Source organism: Sebastes fasciatus, chromosome 6 (genome assembly GCF_043250625.1).
Source record: "Sebastes fasciatus isolate fSebFas1 chromosome 6, fSebFas1.pri, whole genome shotgun sequence".
Classification (NCBI taxonomy): Eukaryota; Metazoa; Chordata; class Actinopteri; order Perciformes; family Sebastidae; genus Sebastes; species Sebastes fasciatus.
In genome coordinates this window covers 31,940,902-31,960,574 of record NC_133800.1, presented here as the reverse complement: position 1 = coordinate 31,960,574, position 19,673 = coordinate 31,940,902, and the positions used below count along the sequence as shown (strand labels likewise).

General features: G+C 41.7%; 2 protein-coding genes across 3 annotated transcripts in view; both read left to right on the top strand.

Annotated features, from left to right (window-relative positions):
• Positions 1 to 14,964, top strand: part of pi4kab (phosphatidylinositol 4-kinase, catalytic, alpha b) — a 31,043-nt gene extending 16,079 nt beyond the window's left edge. The window contains exons 29-55 of one of the 2 annotated variants that reach the window (XM_074639280.1): positions 270 to 389; positions 1,232 to 1,246; positions 1,383 to 1,475; positions 1,555 to 1,711; positions 1,806 to 1,933; positions 2,462 to 2,620; positions 2,881 to 3,032; positions 3,146 to 3,253; positions 3,365 to 3,492; positions 3,617 to 3,775; positions 3,914 to 3,993; positions 4,113 to 4,312; positions 4,848 to 4,938; positions 6,577 to 6,744; positions 7,735 to 7,788; positions 7,892 to 8,012; positions 8,096 to 8,225; positions 11,119 to 11,262; positions 11,373 to 11,443; positions 11,527 to 11,633; positions 11,730 to 11,834; positions 11,977 to 12,102; positions 12,199 to 12,319; positions 13,322 to 13,481; positions 13,575 to 13,664; positions 13,750 to 13,833; positions 13,916 to 14,964. In XM_074639280.1, the coding sequence (XP_074495381.1) occupies positions 270 to 389; positions 1,232 to 1,246; positions 1,383 to 1,475; positions 1,555 to 1,711; positions 1,806 to 1,933; positions 2,462 to 2,620; positions 2,881 to 3,032; positions 3,146 to 3,253; positions 3,365 to 3,492; positions 3,617 to 3,775; positions 3,914 to 3,993; positions 4,113 to 4,312; positions 4,848 to 4,938; positions 6,577 to 6,744; positions 7,735 to 7,788; positions 7,892 to 8,012; positions 8,096 to 8,225; positions 11,119 to 11,262; positions 11,373 to 11,443; positions 11,527 to 11,633; positions 11,730 to 11,834; positions 11,977 to 12,102; positions 12,199 to 12,319; positions 13,322 to 13,481; positions 13,575 to 13,664; positions 13,750 to 13,833; positions 13,916 to 13,967 (3,123 nt within the window). In that variant the 3' untranslated portion in view covers positions 13,968 to 14,964. The remainder of the gene's footprint in view (positions 1 to 269; positions 390 to 1,231; positions 1,247 to 1,382; positions 1,476 to 1,554; positions 1,712 to 1,805; positions 1,934 to 2,461; positions 2,621 to 2,880; positions 3,033 to 3,145; positions 3,254 to 3,364; positions 3,493 to 3,616; positions 3,776 to 3,913; positions 3,994 to 4,112; positions 4,313 to 4,847; positions 4,939 to 6,576; positions 6,745 to 7,734; positions 7,789 to 7,891; positions 8,013 to 8,095; positions 8,226 to 11,118; positions 11,263 to 11,372; positions 11,444 to 11,526; positions 11,634 to 11,729; positions 11,835 to 11,976; positions 12,103 to 12,198; positions 12,320 to 13,321; positions 13,482 to 13,574; positions 13,665 to 13,749; positions 13,834 to 13,915) is intronic. The other variant, XM_074639281.1, reaches the window with a different exon arrangement.
• Positions 14,965 to 17,068: 2,104 nt separating this feature from the next.
• Positions 17,069 to 19,673, top strand: part of LOC141769828 (rho guanine nucleotide exchange factor 28-like) — a 186,254-nt gene continuing 183,649 nt past the window's right edge. The window contains exon 1 of the mRNA XM_074639266.1: positions 17,069 to 17,078. The gene's annotated coding sequence lies outside the window, so the exon portion shown is untranslated. The remainder of the gene's footprint in view (positions 17,079 to 19,673) is intronic.

The following is a 19,673-nucleotide window of genomic DNA, read 5'->3' as shown; positions in this document are numbered from 1 at the left end:
AGTCTAAGAAAAGTAATTCTAGTCTTTATGAAAGTAACTAAAAGTCTGAACTTCACAGCTGTCTTTGGTTGTCTCTGTATAGTTTAAACAACACTACTTCTGCTACAATACTTATAGAAACAGAACCTACTTAAATTAGTTTAGTTGTGGTTTTTTAAGAGAAATGATTGTATGTTTTGACTAAAGAGGATATTTGTTGTCATTGTTGTTCCATTACTGCTCTCTTTGTCCATCACTATGTCTTACTTGTATCTTGTGTATGTGTGCAGGAGTACTTGAACAAGCATCAGAACTGGGTGTCAGGACTGTCCCAGCACACCGGCCTGGCCATGGCCACGGAGAGCATACTGCACTTCGCAGGCTACAACAGACAGAGTACCACACTAGGCGTGAGTCTCACACACACACACACATCTGGGCATCCTTGCAGGTTTACACACACACACTCTTTCTCCACATCAAGGGTGAGCTGGACAAACACAAATGAATGGTGAGAGCTTAATCTGAGTCACATTTTAGCATATTTAAAGACTACAGAACAAATATCAGTCACCTTAATAATACTGAAAACATTGTTTAGACACACGTCATCAAAAAACACAAGCACGGTATCTGTTTTTACAGTCATACCAAAGGTTTTGTAAGAGCAGCTACAATTGTTTTTAGAACATTGAGGATGGCATCAAGAAAGACGCAGTACTTTAGTTGATCATACTGCAAACTTGAACCTCTATTGGTGGTCTACCTTCGGCCTTACGGGCTCGTTGATTTGATGCTTATTAACATGTGTCCAACATGGCTTTTTCCAGGTAACAAAGTGCCATTTAGTTGCTTTGTCGAAGCCTTTGCGGTTAACACTGAGGAGGTGTTTTGTGCCCATGTATATGTTTTATTATATTCTGTAGCTCTGGGAGTCTAGTTCTTTACAGCCTTGTACGTCCATGTGTGCATGCTTTACTAGTCTGTGTGACGTTATTTTTTGCTTGCTATGCATTGCCTCTGTGTTTCTCGGGCTTTTGCTATATCTGTCTTTTCATTTGCTTCATTTGTTGTATTTTGTCTTTATTAAACTGCACCGAACTCCCTACCTACCTGGTTGCTTGGCTGGTTTGCGGATTTGCTGGTTACCTGGTTACTTACCCTGCAATGGACGGGTGGGTTGGTTGGCTGGTTGCCCATTTGGCTAACTGGTCATGGCTGGTGCTGTCCTCCACCATGTGGCCAACCATAGGCTGCTTTCCCTCAGGTTGGTCTGAACTCTAAATACAGAGAGACAGGGCTCACAGGCATGATGCCTTTAGTATACAGTACAGCTACGTATCTACTCTCCTAGCTTGTGACCGTGTGGCCATAAGAGGCCCCTAAACTGTGTTTATCATCAGACCACCCAGCTGACAGAGAGACCAGCATGCGTGAAGAAGGACTACTCCAACTTCATGGCATCCCTCAACCTTCGCAACCGCTACACAGGAGAGGTGAATATTATAAATATTAAGATCATGTGACTTTCTGCAAACAGCGTGATTCATACCGGTCTGTTTATGTGCTGTCCAGGTGGCTGGTATGATCCAGTTCTCAGAGGCGACTCACAGCCAGTCAGACCTCAACAAGCTGATGATCCATCAGATGACCAGCGCGCTGGAGAGAAAAGACCCAGAGGGCTTCACCCAGGCCATGTTCAAGATGGCAGCTCTGCTCATAACCACCAAAAGTCAGCAGCTCTGCCTCATTTCATGTTGTATTTCAGCAATAGTGCCAGTTTTTTTTTTAATAACTCAGTAAGTTTCTGTATTTTTGTCTTTCAGACTGCAATCCTCAGCTGCTGCATCATCTGTGTTGGTCTCCTCTGAAGATGTTTACAGAACACGGCATGGAAACGGCCATCGCCTGCTGGGAATGGCTCCTGGCTGCACACAACGGGGTGGAAGTGCCAGTATGTGTATTTGTCACTTTTTATAAAATCAAATGAAGAATTTTTTAGATTAATGTGTATCTTGGTTTGAGATATACACTCACCGGCCACTTTATTAGGTACACCACTCTGCCCATTCTCCTCTGACCTCTGACATCAACAAGGCATTTCCGTCCACATAACTGCCGCTCACTGGATATGTTCTCTTTTTCGGACCATTCTCTGTAAACCCTAGAGATGGTTGTGCGTGAAAATCCCAGTAGATCAGCAGTTTTTGAAATACTCAGACCAGCCCGTCTGGCACCAACAACCATGCCACGTTCAAAGTCCCTTAAATCCCCTTTCTTCCCCATTCTGATGCTCGGTTTGAACTTCAGCAAGTCGTCTTCACCACGTCTAGATGCCTAAATGCATTGAGTTGCTGCCATGTGATTGGCTGATTAGCTATTTGTGTTAACAAGCAATTGAACAGGTGTGCCTAATAAAGTGGCCGGTGAGTGTATATGGTAGAATAGATTCATTCTTCTCTTCTCTTTAACAACTGCCTAGTTCATGCGTGAGATGGCCGGAGCTTGGCAGATGACCGTGGAGCTGAAGATGGGCTTGTTTTCGGAGATGAAGGTCGAGGCCGGCCCTCTGGCGGTATCAGAAGAGAGTCAACCTGCACCCTGTGCACCCGACGTCGTCCCGCACTTCCTCTGGATAGAGGTCAGTGACAGGCAAACATAAACTACTGCATGTATCTGTCGTCTCTATTGCAAACTTATGTCACTGTTTAAGTTGTTTTAAACTTCAGTATCCAGAGATCTGGTACCTTGATGTCTGTAAAATACACAGTCCACTGGGCTGTGCTGCTGCACTGAAGCTTCTATCATTTTGATGTGTTTTTCATAAAACTGAGTTGAGCTAATTATTTTAAATGTTGGAAACATCACCTCTTTTATTCCCTCTTTCTGTTCTTCCTCCAGTTTCTGGTGCAGAGGTTTGAGATAGCCAAGTACAGCAGCGCTGACCAGGTGGAGATCTTCACCGCCATTTTGCAGAGATCTCTGTCTCTGAGCGTCGGAGGACCCAAAAGCAGCATGAACCGACATGTTGGTGCCATTGGACCAAGATTAAGGTACCTGGTGTCTCGTTATTACAACAGCACCTTGGTTTAATCTTAGCCGCGAGTAATACTGAATCCTAAACTTGATAAGACTATTGTGTCATCATCACTTTGCTTTATTTCAGACTGCTGACTCTGGGTCTGACTCTCCTGCATGCTGATGTCGTGACAAACGCCACCATCAGAAATGTTCTCCGAGAGAAGATCTATTCCACCGCGTTTGACTACTTCAGGTAGAAAAAACAAATCAAATCTGTTTTGTTGGCAAAAAAAGAAAACTACCTCTGATTTAAAGTTGTCTCTCTCTGTCCACTAACCTCTTTGCCATCTCTGTCTTTGTGTAGCGCCACTCCCAAATTTCCCACTCAGACGGATAAGAGGCTGAGAGAGGACATCAGTATAATGATCAAGTTCTACGCCAGCCTGCAGTCTGACAAGAAGTATCTAGCTGCCTACCAGCTGGTTCCTCTAGGTACAACACTGAGAGAACAGTGGCCTAAACTTTCAGTAATAATAACTGAATTAGAAACTTCATATAGCCTGAGAATTTACACTTTATATGATGGTTTATATGTATTTGATTTCCCTCTGTGTAGATCCCCAGGACATGTCTGTGAACAGCCTGTCTGTGGTCGGGGGGACGGATAGCAGGAACAGTCTTGATGCAGCTCTGGGCCAGAGGCAGCAGGTGGCTCAGGGATGGATCAACACCTACCCTCTGTCCTCTGGGATGTCCACCATTTCCAAGAAATCAGGTGAAACACACACAGGATGTCAAACAGTGAAACTTAACCTCCATCTGCTTCTTATTCATAGATGAAACGGGTCTTCAATAATATAACATGTCACCTGTCACAATGTATTACTGATGTATTGCTCCTGTACTGTTTCAGGACTGTCTAAGAAAAGCAACAGAGGCACGCAGCTGCACAAGTACTACATGAAACGCAGGACTCTCTTACTGGCTTTACTGGTATTTACATTTTCTCAACCACTATATCTATATTCACAAATGTTATGATAGAGAAAATGACATTTCTACATGTAGTTCTGTAGATGACACCTTCCCATTCCCTGTATGTCTCTCTTCAGGCCAGCGAGATTGAGCGGCTGACAACATGGTACAACCCGTTGTCCACTCAGGAGCTCGCCATAGCCACTGAACAGTCGGTGGAGACCAGCATCGCTAACTGGAGGTCCAAATACATCAGTCTGACGGAGAAACAGTGGAAGGACAACATCAACCTGGCCTGGAGCATCTCACCTTACCTCGCCCTGCAGCTGCCTGCCAGGTACACAGAGGATCCAAATGCATTGCATCCCCAGGTTTCATCAATGACCAACCAAAAGTCTTCAAACACATTTAAATATTTGAAAAACTTCAATAATAGGATCTTAAACCAGTTTTTAAAAGCCGAAATCCATCGAGAAGTATTTGAATGATGACCTATAACAACAAATGGGGCAGAGAATTCAGATTCATACTTGTGACATCTCCTCACACCATTAATGTGTGTAAACAAATACAATTTCTAGCTGAATGGAAATATCCAAAACGGACTAATATATATATATATATAGCCCTTTTACTTAAAGGCACAGTGAGTAGGATTTGTCGGTTGTGGTTTGTAAACACAACAATCAAAGTTACTCATTGTTCCTTTGTTCCTTTAATATGCACGATATATTCACCAACAAATGGCTGAATATGGATTTATGGCTTAGTTACACATGCATCAAAGTTTATGACAGCAAGTGTAATTTATCTGAACAGATAAAGTCCATCATTGGGCCTGTGCACCTATTCAGTTTTCTTTTGTTTTTCAGATTTAAAAACACCGAGGCGATTGTCTCTGAGGTGACTCGCTTAGTGCGAATGGATCCGGCTGCTGTGTGTGATGTTCCTGAAGCCATCAAGGTGAGGTCCTCCCTCCGCCTGCCACTACAATCCAACAGGATGGCGGTTGTGTCTGTTGTCCTGTTGGTTTCATTCATGGTGCTTTTATTCTGAAGTATTTTGAGCAGATAATCATACAATCACAAACTTACACTAAGTGGGTTTAAGTTGTGTAACTCTTAATGGAGTTTGAGGTTTAAAGCCTTCGAACACCCACACAGGTGTTTTCACTTCTTCTGGCTGATTAGACCTCTGCTCAGGTTGGAGGTGGGCCGGGAATTTAGTAGGTCACAAATCTTTACCTACCAATAAGAATGATAAAGGTGTAATTTGTTCCGCAATAACAGGTTCAACAAAGCAACAGGAAGATGTCAATCAATTAGTCCGTCCACACCCACACAGTCCTGAGCAGAGGTCTAATCAGCAGGTTAACTGGAAACACCTGTGTGGATGTTCAGAGGCTTTAAGCAGCTGGACAAGATTGAACAAAGAATTCAATGAAACACCAGATATAGTAACCGGCACAATAAACGCTACGTATTTTGTGGCCAAACTCTGCTCGTGCATGTGTGACACAGTAGTGACAAGTTCCTAATCTGTCTTTCCAGTCTGCTCTTATATGTATGTTTTGGTACCTAGTAGGCCACATTAAACCTGGTGTTTCTGCACAGTTGCAGATAAAGATCAGGCTACACTAATATTATTAGTATTATACTATTTGTAGAATTAGATTCCAGTGGCGGCAGCGTAGGATTGTTTCTGACTCGTGTGATCCAAAACATTTCCAATAACTCCAGAGCGTTGTTGAGTCCAAAAGTCAACATGTTTTTAATCTGACAAAATATTCTGCTTCAATCAATATTTGTTGGCGTTTAGCCTTTCAAAAACAGTTTGCTCTCCCGCTTGCCGCACACAAAGAGAGGAATGCACTGATGAGTTATATTCATTAAAGAAAGTTGATTTATTAAAAAAAAAAGAAACTTATTTAATATACTGAATCGGTTTATTCAAATTGGAGAGGATTTTTTTTGAGGATTTGTAATTTTTGAGGCTGTTGACTCTCTCTGACTTTAAGGATATAAAACTTTCTCACGTGACTTTTTAAGTAATTTGCCACCACTGTATCCATGTTAAGTTGCAGCCAAAGTTAAATGGAAGAGAAAAAAGTTTTTGTTTGTCACTCAGTGTTTTGCTTTCGAGTGTCCATATTGTGCCACTTGAGAAATGTCGGTGTTGTTGAACTAATCTGTTTCCCTCCAGCTTCCTCCAGTCCTCTTCATTTACTTCTAGCTGACTGAACTCTTAATGAGCCTCGTACCTGTCTGAGGAAGAGGCAGGGGAGGCAGAGCGCAGCCTTCCCCAAAGGCCGCCATAATTTAGCAGATGATCCTCCTTGACATCTCGTACTTGTTTATTCCAGTCACTTTAGTAACTAATAAACACAGTTTCCTCCTGAGGCTAGTTAGCGCACCATCAGGCTGGGGGTCATAACCTTGCATCAGATTGCTGTCATATTTGATGTGGAAATATGGATCCTGTGATGCATGCTGCGCATACAGTAATAGTAGAACCTATCCGAGTATTGATTTAACTTATGACTTGAACTTGAATCATTTTTGACGTATTTCTTTCTCTCTTTTTTTGTGTGTTTTTCTTCAGTTCCTGGTGACGTGGCACACAATTGATGCGGACTCTCCGGAGCTGAGTCACATCCTGTGCTGGGCCCCAGCAGATCCCCCAACTGGACTGTCTTACTTCTCCTCCATGTACCCTCCTCACCCCCTCACGGCCCAGTACGGGGTCAAAGTGCTGCGCTCCTTCCCTCCCGTACGTTTATGTATACGGCACACACAAACACACAATCACCTGTTGGCATTGCTTTTTGTTGTTTTTTGTTCCCTGTCCAACTAAATCACCATCATTTCCTCAAGTAGCATAAACTATTAAACACCATCAGAACTGATTTCGCTAAACGTTTTACAAATACGTGATCTTAGTACTGTGTTCAGGGGTCTATTATTCACACTAATATCTAACTATCTGACTAAATACTAACTAAATACAAGAACTATTTTGAGGTACTTGTACTTTATTTGAATATTTCCTTTTTCTGCTACTTTATACTTCTACTCTAATACATCTCTACGGGAAATATTGTACTTTTTACTCCACAACATTTATTTGATAACAAATGCAATGCCCAATAAAGGGATTATCTTATTTTATCGTAACCTTAGTTACTTTGTAGATTCAGATTAATAATGAAAATATAATCAACAAAAAATTATGTATTATTAAAGGGTTAAGAAAACTTTATTGATCGTGGGAGGAACTTCACAAGCTACTCAACTGTAATCAAAGTGATTAAAAGTAGCTCCACCTTTACCAGCTGCAACATTAAAGTGATGAACACATGAATGCATTGAAAATTATAATCAAATAATATGTATTCTGAAGTGGGCCATTTTTCATGATTAGTACTTTATTACTACTATTTTTGGTACTTTAAGTACATGGTGATGCTAATACGTTTAAGAAAAATTTGGAATGCAGGACTTTTACTTGTAACAGGGTATTTCTACACTGTGGTATTGCTACTTTTACTCGGGTAAAAGATTAAGAGAGTACTCCTTCCACCACTGCCCTTATGTAGTAGTCTAGACATATTGTCTCAGACAGCACTGATAACATTTGATGAAACTGACTGAGCTCCATTATTTGTAGCGGACTCTGTTTCACTTGTATACAATGACACATTTATGTTATTCCTTTTTTTTTTCTTCACTGGTAAAATATTTTCTTCTCCATTATTTCTAGGATGCCATTTTGTTTTACATTCCTCAAATTGTCCAAGCGCTTCGTTACGACAAGGTAAATATCAGATTTTCTGAGACAGCAGATGCATTAAAAGCCCACATATCACATTATTAAATCATCATAACTTTCCCTTTCCCCTTTTTTCCTGTTACAATAGATGGGATATGTGAGGGAGTACATCCTGTGGGCCGCTCAGAAGTCTCAGCTTCTGGCTCACCAGTTCATCTGGAACATGAAGACCAACATATACCTGGACGAGGAAGCAAACACGAAAGACCGTGAGATATTAACTCAACACATCCACACCACAAAACGTGAACACACTAATGTATAAAAACTGCTATCTTCTCTCTCTGTGCAGCTGACATAGGAGAGCTGCTGGAGCAGATGGTGGAGGAGATCACCGGCTCTCTGTCTGGCCCGGCCAAAGACTTCTACCAGAGAGAGTTTGACTTCTTCAACAAGATCACCAATGTGTCGGCCATCATCAAGTATGAACACACTTTACTTTTTTTACACTTAAATTAGACTCCAGGGACCATTCTGCACGTTAAGCATGTTTTAGGCCATTAAGTACAGCAGTACCTATGTTCTTCTACGCCTCCTAACTGTCTGACTGAGGAGTCACTTAGCAGTTCCTATCACCATGGCAACCTTTGATTGCTGCTAGACAGACAGAGCTGATTGAGATGAGCTAATTAGTGCAGTTTGACACACGAGCACTCAGGACTAATATAAGCCTTTCTCACTACAGACAATTTGACTTGTTAAGTGTGAAAAGCACAGGTGTTACTAATAACACTAACGATGACTCTGTTGTATTCAAGTGTTCCAGTGAGAGTGACAGTGAGCCAGCGTGCACCACCTGAAATCAAAGCAGCTAAATGGGATTCGGCCATCATTAATTTAATTATTTACACCTGTGCTTTTCCTACTGTGACAAGTCAAAGTCTTCTGTGAAAAAGGCCTCTTACACATATTCAGGCTTTTCTCTACTTATTTATTCTGTCAGTGAGAAACTCCATTCAAACCTCACAATGTCTTCAAATGGTTCAGAAAGCTGCAGCTAGTATCTGAATTAAGACTAGAACATTTTAGCATATAGGCCCTTTTCACAGCAGCCATTTAGACATGTCATAGCAGGGTAATCACAAGTGTAATTAATACAATTAATTATGGATCTGTTTAGTGTGTCACAGCCATTCCAGTGAGCCAGCATGCACAATACCAGTGCCCTGGCACACCTCAATGGATCAGGGCCATAATTAATGTTATTAATTACACCTGTGTTCACCCTGCAATGATGTGAAAAGGGCCTCTTACACCAGTTTTAGCTTCGCTTCATCGGCTATCTATCCATGTCAGATCAGACTTTAAACTGTGAATGGACACGCCCTTTCCTACCTGCCTGATCTCCTTAAACCTTATCAGGCCTCTCTGCTCTCAGAATACACGGCTCCTGTCTGACTGAGGAGTCACTATCACCATGGCAACCATTGATTGCTGCTAGACAGACACAGCTGATTGAGATGAGCTAATTAGTGCCGTTTGACACACAAGCACTCAGGACTGTTCAGGCTTTTCTCTACTTATTGATACCGTCAGGGAGAAACTCCATTCAAACCTCACAATGTTCCACATCTTTCAAACATTACTGGTATTTTCAGAACGCTGCAGCTTGAATCTAGACTAAGACTAGAACATTTGGAGCATATAGGCTGTTTTCAAAGCAGCCATTTAGACATGTCATAGCAGGCCAAAGGGCCTTTTCCTATCATACCCCCTTCTTATCAAATAACTTCAGGCAGTCTGGCTCCGTCTTCTGTGTTTCAAAATAAAAGCCCCCAACAGTCACTGTATGTTAACAGGAAACGGGTTGGACGTAGTTTTTTTTAAATAAAAGTGCTCATAGTTCAAACCTCGTCAGGGCTTAAACCTCAGCTGATGTTCCTTATTCCAACAAACACAATTAAAGGAAACCTCAACTCCTTCTCAGTACACAGTTCTTGCTCCTAAAACTCCCATTTGAACTTCTTTTCATTGCTTACTCTATATTTTGCATCTTTCATCCCTCCTATTCATACTGCTTCAGCTACATTTTCAACTCTTATCTACTGATTCATCCTCCATTCAAACCTTGAAATGTTCCACATTTTTCATACATTTATACTTTTTAAAACTATTCCACACAGCTGATTGAGATTTCCTAATTTGACCTTTCCATTTCCCACTTTTCCAACTCATTCACACTCCTTCAGCTGCTTCTCCATCCAAATTGAAGCCAGCAAACCAGTAAAGCCAGCATTCACACTGCAATATCAAGTCTTTACATTACTGCTGCACTTTTCCCAAAGTTACCATAACATTTGAGATTGATTACCCACAGATATTAATTGGTTTCAGTTTAGTATCAGTTTTAAGACACCCAGAATGTATTTCTTGGTCAGTTTTAGTAGTGCAGGTGTAAGTCGGGACTGCTTTTAAAACCATTCCACACATTGAGGACTGTGTCTTCTTCCAGTAAAGTAAATGTTACCTTTAGTTAACGGGCTGCAACAAGGCCTGTTCAACCCTGCAACCCCTTAACCATAAGACATAACCTTGATTTATTTGTCTTCTCCTCTCCACTTCGCTTAATTTGACATCTCATTATTGTCATAATCATCTTTTTTTCATCACATGTTTTAGCTTCATCTCGATCTCTGACTTTCTTTACTATCCTCCTCAATTAAATGTCATCTAAAGTAATAATACAGTGTAATACACTCATAATCTGTCCGGGACATTGGAAGAAAAGAGAAACATTTGTGAAGCAGCTAAGACACTGATCTTTGCCAAAGGCCTCAAAGTAGTACTACAGTTTAACTTTTCTGTTAAGCGGAATCCTCTGGGTGATCTTCAAGGTGTTTATGAAGTGATAACAACTGTTCCCCTGAGCCAAGATGTTTTGTTCCTTTCCCCGCCTCGTACCTCCTGTGGTCTACTCTCTAAATCCCTTTGTTGTTCATTTATTTAGCTATTGCTTGCTGTACTGTCTCTCTGATTATGCACCGGTCTGCTAGTTTTCTGTCAGGCCCCATTATTGCTGGCCCTCACACAGGGTGTTTTGTCAGCTCACTAGAGGCAGACAAAATCCCCCTCAGCCCTCATTACGGCACTAATTGCAACTATCCGGGGGAGAAAGTTCTACTGTCCCCTGGCCTCTACTCTCTATTACTCTCTACCCCAGTGACTCCCCTCTGTGAACAACAGCAGGGCCCGACTGTCACTTGTGGTCTGAAGTCACTCAGTGAGATACCCATGCATGCTGCTCTCAGTGAGGTCAGTCATAGAGGTGTGGAAATTGTGTGTGTTCAAGTTGTTTTTTTTGTTTGTCTTCATCAGACCTTTTCCCAAAGGGGAGGAGAGGAAGAGGGCCTGCCTGGAGACTTTGTCACAGGTCAAAGTCCAACCTGGCTGTTATCTTCCCAGTAACCCAGAGGCCATAGTTCTGGATATAGACTACAAGTCTGGGACCCCCATGCAGAGGTGGGCCTCAAAACCATCTTCTATAATGCTCAAAACGGTTACCAGAATTTACAAAGAAATGTTAACAGCTTCACTAAACTTACAAAAGCACTTTTTGTGTCTCTATTTAGTGCTGCCAAAGCTCCCTACCTGGCCAAGTTCAAAGTCAGGAGGTGTGGAGTCAGTGAGCTGGAAAAAGAAGGTACTTAAATGAACCTAAAGTAGATATTTTATTTCTTAAATTCGTGCACAGACAAACAGTGTTTCATGACATCTTCCCTTCAGGTCTGAAGTGTAGCTCAGATTCTGTAGATGAGACGAAGAGTGAAGAGGAGGCCAAGAGGATCTGCTGGCAGGCGGCTATCTTTAAAGTGGGAGACGACTGCCGACAGGTTAGTTTCACGCTCCTCTCCTTTCTCTGGCTACGCTGCTGCCTCCCATCCATTTCATGATATCCTCCTTTGACGTGACTTTCTTGACTATTTCAGGACATGCTGGCTCTTCAGATCATCAGCCTGTTTAAGAACATCTTCCAGCTGGTGGGCCTGGATCTCTACGTGTTTCCTTACAGGGTGGTGGCCACAGCTCCTGGAGTAAGTTCATATCAAACCTTCCCCATGTTTCCTCTATATCACTTCCTGACAGGAGCTACTGAATGTCCCAAACAAATAGTCTTAACTTTCCCTTCTAATCAATCTACTTCTCATTCTTCCTGTTTGTGATGTTCCACCTCAGTGCGGAGTGATCGAGTGCATCCCAGACTGCAAGTCTCGGGACCAGCTGGGCCGACAGACGGACTTCGGCATGTACGACTATTTCAGGAACCAGTATGGAGATGAATCCACGCTAGCGTTCCAGAAGGTAAAATCTCACCACCTTGTTCAGGCTTTTCCGCCTGTAAAATTCGACCACATTGCTGTGTGCTCACATATTGTATTGTAACACTTGTCTTTTCAGGCGCGGTACAACTTCATCCGCAGTATGGCAGCTTACAGCCTGCTGCTCTTCCTGCTGCAGATAAAAGACCGACACAACGGCAACATCATGCTGGACAGCCAGGGCCACCTCATCCACATCGGTGCGTATTGTGTGCGTTCTGATGTGTATTTAGGGCAGTACCAGAGTTAATATTGTCCAAGCCCAATCAGATAAACGCTTCAGTGTGCATTTATCCCATCTCCCAACAAGCACCTTGATAAGTTTTCAAGAGTCTACTTGCACAACTGTATAAACTGTCGCAGCCCGGCTCAAAGGCAGCGACAAAGATGGGAGACCAGATGAGTTTAGACATGATGAATAAGCATATTTATTTAAAAACTGTAAGCTTTGGAAAATGGTTGGTACCATAGGTTGTCTTAAAGGAAGTGTGTAACATTTCGGAGGATCTATTAGCAGAAATGTAATATAACATTCACAACTATGTGTTCATTAGTGTATAAACACCTGAATCTAAGAATATTTGTAGTTTTGTTAGCTTAGAATGAGCTCTTCATGACTACATAGGGAGCGGGTCCTCTTCACGGAGTCCGACATGTTGCTGCACCATGTTTTTTACAGTAACACAGCAAAACTCTGGCTCTAGAGAGAGCCTTTCGCGTTTTTACGTTACCTGAAAGCCACCGTAGTTCTCCGAAACCCTTGTGAAACTGTGATAACGTGAGCAGCAGAGTGTAAAACCGTGGTACCGCCAGCCGCCGTCTGACTTCTGTTGCTCCTAAAGTAGTGTTGTTGTTGTAAGGATGTTCCTCTGAGGGAGGCGGACGGTGTTACCACGGTTTTGCACTCGGCAGCTCACGTTACTACAGTCTTGGAAAGGGAGGAGTGAGCGGAGGGATACTCAGTTGGTTGCAATCTGCAACCACACCACTAGATGTTGCCACTGTCCCTTTAAGATCCTCAAAGTGCATCCAAACACTTTTTTGAAATTTCCAGTTAATTCTTGAGACAATATTGAAATGATAATCCTTTGTTACCCAAGCTTTTATTTTGCATAATTTTGTCTGCATACATCCATACATTATCTTCACACTTGAGCTTTCAAAATATGAATCCTAAACTATTGTGTTTGTGTGTTTTCCAGACTTCGGGTTCATTTTTGAAAGCTCTCCCGGCGGGAACCTGGGCTGGGAGCCAGATATCAAGCTGACCGACGAGATGGTGATGATCATGGGCGGGAAGATGGAGGCAACGCCCTTCAAATGGTTCATGGAGATGTGTGTGAGGGGATACCTGGCCGTCAGGTGAGATATTGCAGTTTAAAAGCAAGTGTTCACAGCGCTATGAAGATGGTCGACATGTAACATTAAGACAAGTTCCTTCCTCCGGTGAATCAGGCCCTACATGGATGGAGTGGTCTCCTTAGTTACACTCATGCTGGACACTGGCCTCCCCTGCTTCAGAGGACAGACCATCAAACTGCTCAAGTGAGTCAGGCGTGTAAAATGTAAATGACTATAAGCAGTTTGAATGTCATTTGCTGCTGCTCATACTCTCGTTCCCCACATCCAGGCAGCGATTCAACCCTGGTTTGAGTGAGAAAGATGCAGCTTCCTTCATCATCAAAGTCATCCAGAACTGCTTCCTCAGCAACAGGTTTATATATTTTTCTTCTATTCTTGATAATATTGATTTCCAGAAAGCATTACTCACATTTGTCTTTTTTTTTGTCTTCCAGGAGTAAAACCTACGACATGATCCAGTATTACCAAAACCAGATCCCATACTAAACGTCTGTGCCTGAGCATGTGCATATATTAGCTGGTACATAGCGTACGTGCGTGTGTTTGCGTATGTGCCTTTTGTTAATGTTCAACATTGAAGATTGTGGCTCATTGTTTCTGCTGATTGTTGGATGTTGTTCTTTTTGTGTTTGCTTTAGCTTCTTGTTTCCTCTCAAACCATATTTCCTTAGTTATCCGTTCCCTTATTTATTATTATATTATTGCACTAGCATCTTGACTTCTGTGCACTTAAAGAAAAAAACAACTCGGTAATCTGCACATCCAGTTAATCAGAGTTTGTGCCAATTTTAAATCACTTGTAATGTTTGTGGTTCTTAAAGCTGTTTGATTTTTAGATGGGGTTTGAAATGTAATTGGATACTTGAAGTAGCTGAAGTAGACCGGTTTCAGTTCTGACCAATGTGGCCTCTTCTGTCATCTCGTACTCGACTGTACTACTGTGCTTCTCTTTTTAATGGACCAGTCAAGAGTCTTTGATCTGTAGCATGGTACTTGTCTTGTATTTAAGTGACAACTAACTGTATATACATGAGTTACACTGTCTGTATTTTTTCGGTTTCCGTATTTGCAGTTACCACAGGAGAGTTCTGGGAGGCACTGGGGCTGAGTTTTGTATATTTAGCGTTGCCAAAGGGGGGGAAGGGGAAGATAATGCACATACATCTGACTTTTCTATTTGTGGACGAAGGTAAGATGCAGCTTGAATGTTGGGCAGTCGCATGAAGTTAAGTGTTAACTACCATGTATCCTGTCTCCAATGTGGCTTTTTGGTGGAAGTTACTTTAGTAATCCAAAGTGCTGTGCCCCATGTCCATATGGATAGCTTAAGCCTCTCTGTAATGTTACTGATTGTAAAGATTTTGCCTCTCTTTGTATATTTATATCCATGGCCCCATTTTCTGTCTCCTTTTCTATCTTCATGCCTTTTGAATGAGAATGCATAAGATATGAAATCACATAAAGATCTATTAACTTAAAGAAACTGTCTCGCTGGTGGTGTTTCATTATGGAAATACATCCTTTGAAGATGATGTTAGACTTGATGGTACCTTAAAGTACCATTTAAGTGCCATACAATGGGCACAGAGACAAATCACTTACAATCAAGTTGGTTTTGTTTATGGACCGTAAGTTTATGACACTTTTTTATAACATATTAGGACTTTTTGTGACATACTATAACTTATTTCGACATACTATACTATGACTTCATGACTTACTACACTATGACCTTAACAGTAAAAGATGGCTGGAACGTGGCTGCACTAACTGTGGTAGCAACGATGAACTGGCAGGGTGGAGATGTGTGAGCAGGGTCTTTGAGATCTTGATGATGGTGATGCAGTGCAGCTGGTGGCTCCTCCCTGACTCCAGCACACCTGCAGACAATCACAGCCAACACAGAGGGAGAGCAGCTCCAAGACAGACAGGTTACCATGAGACACTATGTTCAAGGAGCAGATGGAACAAGGACTTTTTATGACTTCATGATATACTATACTAATAAAATAATAATGCAATGCTCATGGGGGATCTCTTGTTGGGTCTCTAAACTATAGAGTACGGTCTAGACCTGCTCTATATGTAAAAAAGGTATTGAGATAACTTTTATTATGATTTGATGCTATATAAAAATAAATTGAATTGAATTGAACTTCACAGTGACTTTTTTCGACATAGTATAGTATGACTTTATGACTTTTTATGGCATACTATACTATGACTTTTTTTATGACCTACTACACTATGACTGTTACGGGGCGATAAACTAATGAACCCAAATGCAGATAACAGCAGGGAGCCAGAAAACCAGTGGAGATATGTGAGCAGGTCTGCGAGGAGATCTTGATGATGGTGATGCAGTGCAGCTGGTGGCTCCTCCATGACTCCAGCACACCTGCAGACAATCACACCCAACACAGAGGGAGAGCAGCTCCAAGAAAGACAGGTTACCATGAAACACTACGTTCAAGGAGCAGATGGAACAAGGACTTTTTATGATGTACTATACTATTACTTTTTAAAATAAAAATATAGAATATCCTTCCTTGAAACGAAGGTAGGAGTGGAGTAAAATCTTTAGTAAAAAGAAGCGAGGGGTTTTCGTGGGGCCTGTATTTAGGGATGCTTCTAGAGAGTCACCAATCAGAGATGCCTAATTCACAATCCAAATGATTCCCATTTTTTGTTATGTAGCACACATAGTTTATTTTAGATAATATGTGTCAGCATCTTCAGAAAATATGTAATCATGTTTCTCTTCAGCACCTACAGTACATGCTGTATGTTAAATATCCATCCACCAGAGGGTAGCACACAATGACACATTTACTGTGTTTCCACGTTCTTGTGCCAGTTCTGATTGATTCCAAGATGTGAAACTAAATGAGCTACCGCAACATTAAGTATTGTTCTTTTAGGATGACTCGCACTGTTGATAAGACATGAAACACTAAAGTAATATCAGGAAACGTCTGAAACAGAGCTCAGCTGTCAAACTGTCACCCTCTCAGATAATGAGGATGGCCTTGGAGCATGTACAGATGCAACGAGTGAAGAAGATCTTGGCCTCTGACAGCAACATGGCTTTAAATGGAGGCTAATAACATGTGCTTACCTGTTTCTGCTGCATTTGAAACACGGTCATGAAACACAGCCTTGTGAGAAACACTCTGTATATTCTTGCAAAACAGGTTATGTTGAACACATTGATGCTGGAAAAAAGACTGGAATAAAACAACACAACCAAAAAAAAGTGAGAACAAATTAGCAGATTTCCCTCCAGGTGTGTTGAACTCTGATGTACAGAAAACCTGGGAGTGGTGTGTGTTACATTCTGCAAATACACTTTCAAGAGTATGTAGACAAACAGTCGACGGTCTTTGCATATTTCGCTCTCTTAGCATCATATGTAAATTATTTATGCAGCTACCTTTAAAAAGAGCAACGTTAATGTGGCACTCATGTAATTGTGTTTGTGTGTGTTGGGGGTTGTTGGGTGTGTCAGCAGAGGAAAGTGAGCCCTGAGGAAAGAGCCGACGCAGCTCAGGTCAACACGCTGGAGGCCAAACAGTGAGTCAGAGATGGAGAGAGTGAGTGAAAGACAGACAGAGATCCCATGACAGCACACTGGGCTGGGCTCTTGCTTTTAGTTCTCACAGCTGATATAGTGTACCGGCGGTTTTTGAAGAAAAGCCAACAGATTTAATTAAAGAACAACATGCTGGTGGTTGTTTACAGGAGGATTCTCAATACTCTATTTGGTTAATATTTCATTGCATACAGATGTCCGGGCCGGAGGGGAAACACCTTGATGTATATTTGATGAGATCAGATCACTGACTGTCACGGCTACTCCCTGTGGTCCTGCAGGTGTACTGATCTAATCCAGTTGTGTGTGTGTGTGTGACTGGCTTGATGTCTGAACATGTATGTGAGCCAAAGAGTGACACCATTGTTGGCTCACATATCATGAATGACAGCTTCGGCAAAGTTTTGTTGGCATCCATCTTTAATTGTGGTGTCATTTCTTGTGTAACGTTGTCAGGGTTAAAGCAGCAGTGGGTAGAAATGGAGCAAATGTGATTAAAAAAAGTTATTTTTATAAAACGGTCACTATATCCTGGTAGTTTGAGACAGGTAATCTGAAAAAAATCATGTGCCTCTGTGTCCTCTGGTGCCTGTCGTCTCTGAGCAGCTGTCAATCACTCGCGAACTCCGGTCAAACGGTCAAACTAGGCAGCGCTGATCAAATATGAATCAATATTCTGTTACTGTAATGCCTGTTTCTCTCCTCAAATGTGTTCAGAAACATCTTGTAGTGTACTGTTTAGCTGTAAAAGGAGAACGTTTGTGACCTGGCAGCCATGTTGAGATCAAGTTGAGGAAATACCAAGCACTGCCCACCAGCCGGAGCACAGCCAATAGGAACGCTCTCTCTCTGAAATGACCTGTGATTGGTCAAAGTCTCCCGTCACAGGATTTTTTGAAGCCTGAAAACAGAGAAGTCTACTTATCTCTCAGAACACTTGAATTACAATATGCTGAAAGGTTATTATGGAATTTTTGCCCAATGATGCCAAAAACATTCTGCCTACTGCAGCTTTAAGTATCTATTGGACTTGTTTCATGAAATATCTAATAAAATCTTTAATATGTTCCTCATATTCTCTCATTAATTAAAGTAATCTCGTCTGTGTTATAGATTTATTTCATGTAGGCAAATACCAAAAAAAGAAGAGAAAAAATCCACAAACTCCACATCTGAGAGAAAGAAAACATCCTTGACAGAAAAAGGTGACAACAGCACACAAACAATGTCATAAATAAAACTCAGCTTGATGAGGATAATGACCACACAGATTTAGAAATTAAAATCAAATCACGAGAGAATGATGCTGAGAGCTTTAAATAATGTTTAATTAATGTTCTCCATACAAAGACATGTTGATGCTGACAGTGTGAAGTGCAGTGTGTGTTAATGTGGGCGGTGTGAGTGTCTTTGGGTGGTGTATGTTAGTATGTGTGTGGTGGTGTTGGAGGGATTGATATTTGAATTGTCAGCACATGTGAGTGATAATCCACCATGTGCATACTGAGGTGTTTCCGTTTGTATTAGCTCATGCATGAGTCGTATAATTGGGGTAAAACCACCTAATCTATTAACTAGAAACACTCTCTTTCTCTCTATACAAACATATGCTCTAGCTCCACACATCCTTGTTCATCACATGCGTTGAACTGCGGGGCGTCTTGTGACACATTCATGCTTCTTGAACTGGTGCAGCCGCTCTGCTGTGCTGTGCTGTGCTGTATGCCAGCCATGTGCTGCGCAATAATTAACTCTTCTCTGAGCCGTTCCAGCCATTAGAGCTGTAAGGAGTGAGGCTGAGTAGAAAGGGCTATTTGTCCAAAGGCCAGTGGCAGACAGTCAGGCCTATTGATGAGATGCTGGAGCTAATCAGGAATAGTGGCTGCCGTGCCCTGAATAGCAGCGTTGATGTGGGTTTTTTTTTTTCTGGGAGAAGGAAAACCAGTGCCACACAAAAGTCAGGCTGTCCCTCTCGTCACTGCTTTTATTTTCCACATCATTTGGGCATCCAATAAAACTGTGTCCTCAGCTTTAAGAAACCATGCTGTACATCAAATGAGACTGAATAATGTTGATTTGGTTTTACAGAGATGGTTCAGTTTAGGGGGAACCTTTACTCTTATTCCTGATTAACCAGAGTCTGATAAACTCACGGAGGCCTTTCTTCTGTCTCCGTGTGCGGTTTAAACATGTGTATGGTTTAGCATAGCTTAGCACAAATCATGGATGTTTGTGGGATCAAGTGGCAAGCTGGTTTTAAAAGTCACTTCTTCTCCAAAGATGGATGGCCGGTCTAATGAAAGCACATGTTGTAATTTGCATATATATTAAGTCACTGATTTCACCGTTAACAAAGAATAAGCTCGTATCAAACCTCCAATCCATTTTCTGTCCGCATGTGTTCACAGTCACGGCACACGAGATGGATAAATATGCATTACTTAGAAACACCTCTCAGTGTAACAGCACCATAAACTACATCCTCCGAAATTACCATAAAACGGAATCAACACCTCTATAACACAGTTTCAACATTATAACCTTCATGGAGGGAGGATTTATTGCATTGACTGTTGTGTTAGACTGCATTAGGGTCAGCT